Source organism: Brienomyrus brachyistius, chromosome 11, assembly GCF_023856365.1.
Source record: "Brienomyrus brachyistius isolate T26 chromosome 11, BBRACH_0.4, whole genome shotgun sequence".
In the NCBI taxonomy this organism is placed as follows: Eukaryota; Metazoa; Chordata; class Actinopteri; order Osteoglossiformes; family Mormyridae; genus Brienomyrus; species Brienomyrus brachyistius.
The window spans coordinates 2,930,578-2,944,220 of NC_064543.1; the positions used below are offsets into that span (position 1 = coordinate 2,930,578).

Below are 13,643 nucleotides of genomic sequence, written 5' to 3' on the forward strand. Positions count from 1 at the left end.
CATAAGGGCCCTGAGACGTGACGTTCTGGTGAAGCTCGGCTCTCAAACAGCCATATGCTGCCCCCTTTTAGAAGCTTTTTATAGTATATTTTATATCACTATATAACTTCTAGGACTCCTCATCCATTTTAGGCATCAAATACAAAAAGCTACTTATTTGATTTAGTGTAACTAAAATTTTACTAATCATTTGCTCTTGTTGGTTTGGAGATAGCGGTGATATTCCTGCAATTTTAGGGCTCTTTTAGTAATCGCTGTCTTCTGTACACTTTTGGGTACGCAGTGATGAAGCTAAACAAGCATGTTTGGTGGCATGAGGGTGCAGGTGCTGACTGCAGTGTGTTTCTGGGTTTTCTGCAGGTGTAAAGCACACCCTCCACCAACGTGATAACTGACGGCACAGAAATACGTGCCACTCTTCTGTGCTGCAGAACTCAAGATTTGTAAGGTTCCCTTCTCTTGTGCGTTCCTTGACAAGTCAAATTTCCCCTTATACTTTTCGTCTTGGTTGACATTATTATACTGAAGAAATCCAAGTAGCTCCATTGCTGTCTGTCCCTCAATTTGCTGGTACCAGTACATATACTGGTAGTTGTTGCCATTGTGCTTACAAGTGATCTCAAAGGCCTGACTAGAGTTTCCAATGAGAAAAGGTGGGGATTGGACAACATTTACGGCACCAGTGAACCCTGAAAAAGAGAGAATGAAATGGTCAATCACACAAAAGCTTGGAAATAGTGACATATTTTAGGCTTAAAGATAATCAATGAAACTATCCCCTTTTACCTGTATAAATCATTATGACCGTAGGCAAACAATAGACTTTCTCCATTTTTAATATCTGAGAATGTCTGCATCTGCCGGAACTTGCTATGAGTATGAGAGTAGAGCTGCCTTGTGCTGAGATACGTGCTTCTTCAGACCACATTTAGTATGAGGGCGTTTTTGTTGCATGAAGTATGTGCATGAAGTGTCTCCCTCTAGTGATCTTTTGTTATATTTAATAGTCAACCTGTCATTCATAATCCATAGTGGTCCATAGTGCATGGCATCAGATGTACTATTAATAACTGGTAGCAGAAGAATAATATATGAGTTTTCTTCGTTGTGTAATAGTGACAGGAGATGACTGGTCATCAGTTTGATTAATCTAGTATAAACAAACTTTCAAAGGACCACTGTGTTTACTTGCTGTACAGAAATATACAGCGGCATCTTCTGCAGCCAATGCACTGTGGTTGGATAGCAAAGGTGTCAATGATTTATGTGACACTCGGGGTAAGATGTGAATGAACAAATGCAGCCCACGACACAAGATTACACAGGTATCACTCTTACAATTTATGGTACATAAACTTATACACGCATGTATTTACAAGATCAGCAAACTCACTCTACGTCACAGTTTACTCCAAATAAGTCTTTACTAGCCAGCCCTGCAGCATCACAATATTTTTATTATAAAGTTAGACTGCTTAAGATAAACATGCATACAAGTGACACTGAAGCTGGCAAAACATAAATGATGATGGTCAAATACTTTTTGAGTTATCTCGCCAACAAGAAAGCATTTTCTGTCCCAAAATTTGTATGTATTCCCAGTTTTGGGAAAACAGCTAGCTGTTACGTACGCCGTTAACTGGTGTTTTGTTATGAGTCATTTTTTAATTTGTGTTGTTCCCATTTCATTAGATGATGCTGTTCGCTTGGCTGTTCTGTAAAAAAAACCGTAATCAAAGCAAGCAGGGGGAAAACAAAGAATGGCTACCCATCAGTTATTTTGCTTTATGATTGAGTTGGAGGCTTTATGTAGCTTTATTTTTGGGGTTTTGTTTGAATTGGTTCATTTTCTTGTGTTTGGCTCAGAGGAATATGTCTGGATCTGATGGAGAACTGCTTGACTCGTCCATGGCTGTCAGCATCTCCCTTTTCTTTGTGTTTTAAGTTGAGCTGTGTTTACTATTAAATTTCTGAATAATGGTTCTGTGCTTGCAAATTTGTAATAATATTTAACACTAATATTTGTTTGTATTAGTTAACACTTGCATTCAAAACGGTGATTTGTATGTGTTACTCTATATACTGTAGCTAATTTTAACAACTTAACACTGATAGGTAGATTGCTAACTAACGCTATTGTTAATTGTGAAAATAAAGCAATTTCAGTTTGCATTTTGTTGACACTGACATGTTTGCCTCACTGACAACAATCCACGTAAGTCCATTTAAAACATTAAACATTCACCAATTGATGTGTAAAGATAGGTTTCTATTTCAGGTGCTAAAGGTGTTTCATTGTTTTGTTTTATGTTTATTTTGTAAGGTAGGCTATGTATTTTTTTCAAGGTCCTGAAATAATAGATTTTTGGAGAATGTGTTTCTCGTTGGATATCAACATTATGAATCAGTCTGGTCCTCCGGGACCCACAGACGGTCCACGTCTTTGCTCCCTCCCAGCTCCGGGCAGAACCACGAGGACTGGTTTGAGAAACACTATACTGTATATGATGTATTAAACGGGGGTATTTGGGTTGCTTCTGTGTGGAGTGTCTCCCTCTACTGGCAAAGATTAACTTTTTGTGTGAAATAGTGGGCGGGATGTCTCGCTGCACCTAGAAACTGCACTGATTTGGAATCAATAAACACAAAATATTAAAAATATTAGGGGATGATGGTACATGAGGAATTTGTGTTATCGGTCTGCCTGCTCTCTGATGAGAAGAGATTTTTTCCCCACAATTTCCTTCTCCTGCCGGCATTTACATTTTAATTTATTTAACAGACATTTCTACACAAAGCAGCACATTTTTTGGGAAAGCCGGGTCAAACACTCCCTAAAGCAGGTTAAGCATATTGCTCAGGGGCCCCCAGTAACATGAGTCTGCAGACAATGGGATTTGAACCCATATCACTGGCACAGTGTTTTAGCCCATTGAATCACACACATCTCTCCTTTCCCTGCCCATACAAGTCATCCTTTGAAGGTTAATGAGGAAGCACTATCTCACTTGATTGACTAGCTAGACATAAATATCCAGCTGCATCCTCTGCAGTTATTGTGGTCATTCTAAAGGAGCCTGAGAGAGTTTTGGGTTTTTATAATAATGACACTTTATTGATCCCTGTGGGGACATTCTCTTTTCACCTGTAGTACCCCGTCTTGCTCTCCATCACAGACAGACACATATGTAGGTGAGAGCAAGCTTGGCAGCGAAGGGCAGCCACCTGCAGTGGTATCCATGGTGCTGGGGCTTAAAGACCTTCAGACATGACCATTCTGCTGAAGCTGAGCACAAACTGACAACCTTCTGATCACAGGCTTAGAGGTTTAGCACACAGAGCCATGTGCTCAGTTATAGATATTTGTTTATATCACATCACTTCTAGGACACCTCACCAATTTTTGCTATGAAATACTAAGAGTTTTTTAATTTGTTTTAATGCAACTAAAATATCACTTACATTTGCTCTTGTTGTTTTGGAGATAGCACCTATACTCCCACAATTTTAGGGCTCCTTAAGTAAGCCCTGTCCTCTGTACACTTTTGGGTACACAGTGATGAAGCGAAACAAACATGTTTGGTGGCATGAGGGTGCAGGTGCTGACAGCAGTGTGTTTCTGGGTTTTCTGCAGGTGTAAAGCACACCCTCCACCAACGTGATAACTGACGGCACAGAAATACGTGCCACTCTTCTGTGCTGCAGAACTCAAGATTTGTAAGGTTCCCTTCTCTTTTGCGTTCCCTGACAAGTCAAATTTCCCCTCATACTTTGCTTCTCGGTTGACAATATCATAGCTAAGAAATCCAAGTAGTTCCATTGCTGTGTGTCCTTCAATTTGCTGGTACCAGTACATGTATTGGTAGTTGTCGCCATTGTGCTTACATGTGATCTCAAAGGTCTGACTAGAGTTTCCAATGAGGGAAAGTGGAGATTGGATAACATTTACTGCACCAGTGAACCCTGAAAAAGAGAGAATGAAATGGTCAATCACACAAAAGCTGGGAAACAGTGACATACTTTAGGCAAAGCTTCAAGATGATCAATGAAAATATCGTCTCTTACCTGTATAACACAATATCATTATGATGACAGTAGGCAAATGATAGATTTTCTCCATTTTTAATATCTGATTTATTCATCTGCTGGAACTTGCTATGATTATGAGAGTGGAGCTGCCTTGTGCTGAGATACGTGCTTCTTCAGACCACATTTAAAATGAGGGCGTTTCTGTTTTAGTTTTGTGAATTGTGTCTCCCTCTAGTGATCTTTTGACCAAGGTGGAGGCTGGGGTCTCTTACTGTCTGTTGTTTATCTGGTTTTAAACATAAAAGACTCATCAGTCTCAGATGTGTGTTTTTTCGAGACAGCTTTCTGTCTCGTTATTAAATATAATCGCAGATTCATGCTTATAAACTAATTTTTTATTATTATAATGTTCAGGACAACAGTAACTGATAGCACAGAAATATACAGTATGAGTTTTACTGTCTCACTATATATTGTGCAGTAGTGTCTGGAAGTCATGCGTGTCGACCACACTGCAGTGAACTGCACTGGACTTGGGTGACAGAAAGTGTTTCGGTGAAAACTGTGAGTCCTCATAAAAGGCTCCTTATGCTCATAAGCTTAAGCTTAAGATTTTATTTTTATGATCACTATAAATAATGCTGGCAGATAAACAGACTGAAAATAAGAATCTGATCAATAATCTCCACAACTTCAGAAAATAACTGCAATCAAAAATCTTAACTTTACTACCCCGGGTCCCAGCAGAGACCCCCAGTGTATCCTTTTGTAATATGGAATGAATGCAGGGATGCTAAAGGAGGTGGTATATATTTGCTGTGTGTACTCAGATAATCCTCTGCAGCATGTGATTTCTGACACTGAAGTAAACTTTATTAATTGGTTTAAGAGCATCACGCTCTGTAAGATTTACATCATACAGCTGGCAATAGAAAACTGGAAAAAACCGCGATAGGAACAGACCTGGAAGACCCAAAGCCAGAACACCAACCAGAAGACAAGTTTCTGAGAGTCACCAGCCTGCATGATAGGTACCCCGCAGCACGATAGCTTGAAGGACAGCTTAACTGCGGTCAAAGTAACCAAGTCTCACTTTTAACTGTGAAAAGAAGACTGACCTGCTAGATCGACAGGCTGAGTAGCAGCCGGAAAGTGGCTTACCTGGGCCATGAACCACTAAATGGACTATAGAAGACTGAAAGAAAGTAAGTGGATGAATGAATAAAAATTTGAAGTCCGGTTCATCACACTGGGTGTTTGTATGCCGTTGACTAGACGAAAGGATAGTTCCTTAGTGTGTAACACCTACTGTCAAACATGGAGGAGGAAGTGTGATAGTATGGGGCTCCTTCTGGAGGCAGAGTTACTCCATCATTTTGCATTTCTGCATCTACTTGGTCAGGGGATCCTCATACAGCAAGAGAATAACCCCAAACATACCTCTGGCCTTTGTCAGAACTGCATGAAAAAGAAAACAAGATGCTACTCTTAAAAACATGGAATGGCCAGTACAGTCCCCAGTCTTAAACCCCACTGAGGTGCTTTGAGATGAACTGGATAGAAATGTGATACCAAAGCAATGTACAAGTGCAAAACATTCACGGGGGCTTCTGCAACAGAGCTGGGAAGAACATTTTGACAAATATTTGATTTCCTTTGTAGAAAGAATGCCACATGGTGTCTGGCTGTTATATCAGCTGATTTCACTGAACATTGAAACATGAACCCTGCATACTTTTGTTCTAATGTATATTCAGCCTAGTGAGAGAGACACAGGTCGCCTCTACTTTAATGTATGAAAATTAGCTGAAGTGCAGAGCAGTTTCTCATACACCTGACATAACTAGATAGACGTCGCTGCCTTATCATTTAATCTGAATTCTTGAAGAGAGTGTGGTTAAATTTTTTTTTTACCATGAGAACTGGCAGTTTGAGTTGCTTCTCAGTGGAATGTCTCCCTCTAGGGACAGAAATTGTCTTTACATGACTTTTTGTCTAAGAGAGTGTGTGAGCTCTCTCACTGTGCTTTAGATGCTGCGCAGAAGTACAGAGCACTGTCTGAGGTATCCGTGGATTTAATCATAAAAGACCCTGACAGAGTCTCAGGTTTTTTTATTTCATATTTTTCCATCTTGTTTTTGAAATCATTCTCATATTCCGGATCACTACCGGTCAGGATGCTAGCAATTAATTCAATCCCTTTGCCTGGTAGTTGTCTATACCAGAACATGTAGTGCAGAGTGCTGTCACTGTGGGAGCATAAAATTATAGTGGTAGGTTCTCCATCATTTGTCTGAACATCTCGGGGTTTCTGAGTGATGACGGTTCCCTGGGCACATGCTGTGGAGAAAAAGTCAAATTAATTAACCAGCCATGGATAACTGAGTGGTTGAATTAAGACATGGGTAATATTTTAATTAAATGAAAAATTTACTGTGCTAATGATATGAAATGCATATAACAAATGTACACCCCCTTATTGAAAGTCATTGAAATGTCTTTTTTCTGAATTTTATTTGTTGCATGGAAAATATGATCGACATGATTTCTGGCTTTACATCACAAAAAAACCTGCAATTTATATTAAGGTGTGTAGACTTTTTAAGTTGCATCGTATGTTGTTATTGTTCAAGCCAGCTTTATATAAAATTTTAAAGAAAAATAAGACACAGGTTAAATCATACTTATCAGCAGATGATAGAGTAAAATTGCTCTCAGTTTCCATGTGTTCATGCCTTTGCTTATATTGTATAATATGCAGAGCAAAGCTGCAGCACTTTCTGCTTATAAACACTGACACAGGAAGTGACTTACGAAGTAGGAGGAAATCACTTTTTCAGTAACATCCTGGCACGAGATATTTTCCATTTAATATGCAAACCATTGCATGTTTATGACACACAATTCAACTTTTCAATAAATTACTGTTATGTACTTTTAACTTTGTCTTGGGATCATTTTTTATTTGCATAAAATACATGTAAAATAGGGGAAATGGTGGAAAGTTACTTACATACGAATAAGTTCTCTAATTATGGACCGGATATAATAAGAATACAAGAATCAGTAGTACAGATTCCCCCGACTGTTATGGGGCATATTTCACTCCTGATCTTGAATGTTTTTGGCAGATACAGTTGTTTCTTTTAAACACAAAGCCATTGCAGGAAACCACAGCTCTTTACACTGTGGCATGACTTACTGATGACATTGTCTCCCCCTACAGGCGAATATGTCACCCAAAAACACTGTACAGATTAAAATGCTTTCATTTGGCCTACTAATTCATCCAAAAAGGTCAGAGCATCAGGGTACGAACTAGCTGTACAGAAATAAACTGCCCTTGCATGTGCTCTAATTAATCTTCTGCCAGAGATCCTTGTTAATTCTAAATCCTTATTTTTGTAATGATGTTTTGCACTTTGAGGTGGGATAGATGACAGAACAATGTACCGCATATTGAGAAGAAAACAATAGCTTTTGTATGGCATGTTTATTTTATTGTGATCGATGGGAACATGACTATATAAGTTGAAACACCAGACTATATAAGTCGAAATTTTAAATTGGGAACATTTTATAAATTTGATTTTATTTATATTCGTATATTAACATATGTTATAACACATACAGACTATAGATGGATGATTATATTAGAAAATGTGACTAAGAAAAATACTCTTGAAATGTAAAACTGATGTCTTGCAGAAATAGTTCATTTTATAGTTTGTTTCCAAACAGTTCAGCCCTTTTGTCCAGCGTAGTTGGGGACAACAATGTTGGCCCAGTTGTAGACAACAGGGATGAAGAGCAAGGCAGAACCCAGCACCGAAACCAAGAGAAATGTCCACAGCAAAACTCGGTCGAGGACCTGAGCCACAAATTTCCAGTTCTGTACTACCTGCAAGAAAAGACTGATTAGGTATTTACCATCGGTACGTCCATATATACTGTAATGCTACACGAAAGAGATGAGACCTTCCAGCACGAGCCTAACTCAATAAAGCAAGTACGAGTTTTCATGTTTTTACTGAAATATGTTAGGTTTGTGCTGGATGATAATTTTTCGATTATTAAAGTTTCTGTTAAGGGTGTTACTCAACAACACAAAATATGTCTCTAGGTATTAAATGCAATAATTCTTTATTGCTTTTAATATCTTGGATTTCTGTGTTAGTTAATGTCAGAGACCCAGTAAACTAAATTAAACATTATACAAATCTAACAAAGCAATAAACAGACGTTACAAATAGAGAGGCACTTGTGAGACAATAACATGGACAAAAACAGTTTTTTTCTATATATTTTTGTCTTAAGAGGAGTGTTTGGAGTGATGTCATTCTCTCACCTCTCTGACCTCATCCTCTCTAACCACGTGCATGGTGATGTAGCGGATGGACTCCAGGGCTGCCTGCAGTCCATCCTCGGAGGAGAGGAGATGTGCCGTCTTGCATCTGGTGATCCTGGCCCCGGCTTTACCTGCACCCCCCTTTGTGCCTCCTGGGGTTGTGTAGCGGTCTGCATGGCTGCGCATGCAGAGCAGCTTGGGCAGCTGGTGCAGAAATATGCGCCGCACCCAGGGTGCCATGTTGTGGTGCGCTGAGGATGAGCGGTGGTGGATGTTTATGACAAAGACGGTGATGACGATGGAAAGCGTAACAAAGATCATGGTGAACACCAGGTACTCCCCTATAAGGGGGATGACCTTGGAGGACGATGGGATGATCTCCTCAATTACCAGCAGGAAGACAGTGAGTGATACCAGCACGGAGGTGCAGAGGGAGATCTTTTCGCCACTGTTGGAGGGCAAGTAGAATACTAGGATAGTGAGAAAGGAGAGACCTATGCATGGTATGATGAGGAACAGCGTATAGAAGAGTGGTAATCTTCGGATGATGAAAGAGTAAGTAATAAAGGGATAGACGCAGGATCCATCCATCCTTAAACTGCGAATGCCAGTGGCTGTTACAATCTCCCACTCGCCATTGTCAAAATAGTCATGTTTGTCCACATGGAAGTCCTCCAGAAGGATATCCACCTGCAGAAGCAGTACGAAATAGTTTACGAATCGCCATTGTTCCAGAACCGCGAGATCACACAGAACTGCAACTGAACTGCAGAAATGCATTTTTGGGGTTCACCTGTGAGCCGTCGTATGTCCAAGAGCCGAACTTCATAGAACAATTCTGCCGGTCAAAAGGGAAGAAAGTGACATCTATAGTGCAGGCTGACTTGTAATTAGCAGGGGGCTTCCACAGGACGGTACCGTCGTGCTTGATCACGCTCTTTGTCATAGACCCCTCAAAATGACCATCTGCACTGTGCCAGTGGATAATGAGAAAAGTTTATGAAACACAAATTGAGCTTCCTCTTAATTCATAAATACACAGTAGGTCATTAAAATTTACATTTCAGACTTTTAGACTGTCTTAGATTAATCTAACCATCTTCCACCATTTATTCTAAAAAGGATCATGGGGGGGGGGGGGGGGGTTAGCCTATTGCTGTAGGAGGAAGAATTATGCCACATACTTATCATAGAGGACAATGTCTGGAACCCAGATGGAATCTGAAGGGACACGGATTGATGTAATTCCCAAGAAATCATCCGGATTCCACCGTAGCTTCATATCAACCCATTCCTATAAAGACAAATCTCTCTGAGCCAGCAGTCTTTCATTCCTGCCCACAGCAGACATGCACTTTCCCCTGCAATTTCATTTCATTTTATAAGGACCTTTCAATAAGGGAGAGACTCAGAGGGCCGCTGTAAGGCCATTTTTGAGACGGATTTCTTTTATAGCCTTCATACCGTAGTAATTTGAGACAAGCCGATAATCTGTGAATCTTTTAAGTTAATGAATAATCAGCATATATATTCAATTTAAAAAGTGTGGATTGGTGACGTTAGGAAGGTTACCATCGGTAATGTCTGAGAACAAATAATCTTATGCATCGTTAAAACACACATAGCCCAGAAGAAACACATAGACAATATTTAAACACATAGGAATCATCTCATTAAAAGCTGATATCTAATGTGGTATCTTCCAAGGAGCACAAACCTGTTTCATCCACACATTTGTTGTCATCAGCTGGTTCTTCTCATCCTACAGGTCATAGAAGAAAAAAAAAAGATCCCTTTAATACTCTAAACATAATATCTATCTAAATAGGATTCATACATTTCATAAAGTTTTGCTCCAGGTGAAGTGTTAAAAGGGAACCCATGATTTAGGTAGAAGCCACAGTCAGTCCTGCTACAACGTGTGATGTCACACTGCGAATCTGTTCTAACATGAATGACATATTAGTACCCAAACCCAATATCATCGCATTTGTATTTGCGAGATTTTCAGTTGGAGAGAATCGCACTACGTCAACTACGATGCAATATGGTCTTAGTGAGAAATACTACTTGCATGATAAAACAGCTATCCAAGTGAACGAGAGTGATGTCTGATTCAGACTTCAACAAGGGTTCTAGAGAAATAGAGTTTCTTACCACATCTACCAGCTGGGATATGGCGAGTCCAAATTTGACCCGCACCGTTCCATTCAGGTGCTCCACTGGCCTCACCCACTTCTGGTAATTGCTGAAGAGGTGCTTGAGTAAGCGATCCTCCATTTTGGCATAAGAGGACAGCTTGGGTGTTGCTGGAAAATGGGAAAGAATAATACAGTAGTAAAGTGCAACTTTTACATCTTTGTGTAAATAGCATAAGCACAAAATATGGGGCAGTGTGAGGCTCTACCAGTTAGGAATCTATGCCCAGAAGGTCGCTGATTCGGATCCCTTGGCTTTTAGAGTAATCATATCAAGGGCTGTCTTTTAAGAAAAGATCAGTCACCTTTACTGATACAGGGACAGAGGTGGTACAACTAGAATGAGTATTTTGGAAAGGAAACATCCTCTTTCAGTTGCTGCGTTCACTACATAACGTGAATTTTCTCATGTCTAATTAAACCATCTGAATATGGAGAGATCATGCGTCTGTCATTAGACTAACATGAAAGCAACATACAGTACTACTTTTCTTTTTTTTACCGATGCCATTTATTGTATTCCTCATAAACACAATTACGGCAGAGAGGGCCTTATTTGATAATGACATTTCCGAATGAATAAAATTGCATTAAGTATCACTGAGAGTTGAGTGATTGCTTACAGTATTCCTCACGTCTTTCCTTTTTAGCTGGTGTTAAAAGCAATATATTGCTTTTAGAATCCTGGTGTAAATAGATTGGTGCAAAGTGGAAGGATGCAGTAAGCAGTAAGATCGCTTTCTGATCTGAAGTACAAAAATGTGAGCAGAAAGACAAAAAAAATCACCAAGTACTTGTCTTGTTCAGAGTCATGTGGCACAGCAAAGACAACACAGGGGTGGGGTTAAAAAAGATGGATATACCATTTAGCCATCTAGCCTGTACGTCTTTGGACTTCAGGAGGAAACTCCTATATGTGGAGAACGTGCAAACCTCACTCTCAGTGAAGAGGTGGGATTCAAACCCTGTAATCTGTAACATCACTAACCTCTCAGCCACTCTGGCAACCAGGAAATATCATTTGATGAGAAATTAATTGCATTTCCTCTAAGAAGTTACATCTTACTCGATTAAAAATAGATTTAATGCTCAGTCAATGTAGCTTCTAATATTTTTTTGAGATTTAATTGTCGTGCATTAACCTCTGTGGATAGTGGGCAGCTGTCGCCATTTCTGTCCTTGAATCAACACTGCATCAGTGTATTTATTCATTCTGCACGATCCTTCTTACAAAGCCCATTGTAGCTGTGATGAACCCCCAAAAGAATTAAGGCAGGAAATGACAGGGCCCTTTGATTTGTTATAAACTATAAGCAGTGTATTGGTGTTTAGTAATTTTATTATTATTCAGCAAACATGGTATGGTAGCGGGTGAGTCAACAAACACATGTGTGACAGGAACACTGTCGTGATTTCAGGGGAAGTTTTGAAATTGCTAAGCTAAGACACTCAACATAGTTTCACACCAACATGAATATCATGTAAACATCCCTGCTTTACTACTGCTAAGGGATTCAATGGAACAAAACAGATGTTTAGGAAGATGACTTATGTTAGTATAAAAAAATAACAGTCTGTTGGAAATGGTGCAATTTAGCATAATATGATATAGCATGTGAGCTGATCATTTAATTTGAACTGCATGATCAGCCAGATTTGAATCTGACTTGTAAATTATTGGCTCTAATACACACACACACACACACACACATACACATATATACAATTTCACAATAATGGCAAAGGCCATACTTTTTTCAGTATATCACTTCTGTTTATATAAATAATTCATAAAGGACACATTGACCACTGTGATTAATTATGCACATCCACTTTCACAGTTAACTTATACTGCACTTGTCTAATTAAAACAAGATTTCACACAGGACTAATTCTGCCATTAGAAATCCTGCTGGTTTTGGAAAACAATGACAGATGAGGCGATGCAGCATAAACAGGATTGGACTGTCAGAATTCATCACCACTATTGATTGGACTTAAATGTCAGGAGATGGTACTTCCCGATCCAATCAAATTACTCTGGGGCATCTGCTGTCTCGACCCAAGGGTCTCTGCTGAGTGCATGGTGTCACCTGATATGTACTAAATATCTTCCCTGTGGAGCAGCTTGTTATGCAAAGGATTTTGTAATTTAGATCAAGTCTACATTGATTATAGGGCTTTTTTTTTTACGACAGATAGACCTGCATTACATTTGGGACAGCCATCCCCACCAGACAGCCATCCCCACCAGACAGCCATCCCCACCAGACAGCCTTTGCAAAAGCTACACAGTAAACAATACAATAAATCAGATTTTATGCTGTATTTTTTTCACCAATTTATACACGGCAGGAGAAACATTTGAATGAAGATTTAGTAAAAGAACGAGTCTTATACAGTATATGTTGTGTCGTTTCATTTTTCTAGCTGCTACATTGAAACAAATGCTCCTTTTATCTAAAATAGTATGTTTTTAAACTTCCTTTCAATTTCCTTTGCCATCATTAATCATGAAGAATACATCCATTAAGCAGAGAGGAAATTCCAAAACGAACCGAGCTTACCATGACACAGGCAGAGGTAGCGGCAGCACGAGAGTAGGAACAGGGCCGCGACCGGTTGTACTGCCCTCAGCATCTTCACAGTGACAGCATCATGTCAGCGGAGCCCGACTCGGTGGTTCCTCAGCCGCGAGGAAGGCATTCAGCCATGAGGACAGCGGTGCCAGAGATCTCCGCGTGAGCGCTAGGGCGAGGATGCCGTGTCCTGCCACTCTGGGCGCGTCTGTGTGCACATGCCTGCATGCCCCACCTTGCTACCTCCCTCCCCTCCCTCTCTCCGTCCTCCCTCACTACGTATCACAGTTACACAGGAGGACAGAGGAGAGAGAGAGAGCACATTAATCATGCCCCCCTCCCCACTCACTGCAGCTTTGTCACCTGACCTCAACAGCAAGCCTGTCGCCTATCTGCACTTCACCTAAAAACCACAACACTTCTTTCCTTTCCGCCTACCCTTTCCTAAAAAAAAAAAGAAATAAAAGTTATCTTACATATATGAGACTG

At 39.9% G+C, this 13,643-nt stretch overlaps 1 protein-coding gene across 1 annotated transcript; it reads right to left on the bottom strand.

Annotated features, from left to right (window-relative positions):
* Positions 1–7,552: 7,552 nt before the first annotated feature.
* On the bottom strand, positions 7,553–13,411 carry chrna5 (cholinergic receptor, nicotinic, alpha 5). The gene is made up of 7 exons (XM_048969496.1): positions 13,143–13,411; positions 10,535–10,686; positions 10,095–10,139; positions 9,562–9,671; positions 9,171–9,348; positions 8,378–9,067; positions 7,553–7,930 (listed from the first exon to the last, which is right to left on the bottom strand). The coding sequence occupies exons 1-7, from the start codon at positions 13,213–13,215 to the stop codon at positions 7,772–7,774; spliced, it is 1,407 nt and encodes a 468-aa protein (XP_048825453.1). The 5' UTR covers positions 13,216–13,411; the 3' UTR covers positions 7,553–7,771.
* Between the last annotated feature and the right edge of the window lie 232 nt (positions 13,412–13,643).

What these genes read in the sequence shown, in the direction of transcription:
- chrna5 (XM_048969496.1), bottom strand. Translation starts at nt 13,215, where the DNA reads ATGCTGAGGGCAGTACAACCGGTCGCGGCCCTGTTCCTACTCTCGTGC. An exon ending in CAAATGTGTGGATGAAACAG is followed by an intron (nt 9,672 to 10,094) that starts GTTTGTGCTCCT and finishes TTGTCTTTATAG; the next exon opens with GAATGGGTTGATATGAAGCT. An exon ending in GACATTGTCCTCTATGATAA is followed by an intron (nt 9,349 to 9,561) that starts GTATGTGGCATA and finishes CCACTGGCACAG; the next exon opens with TGCAGATGGTCATTTTGAGG.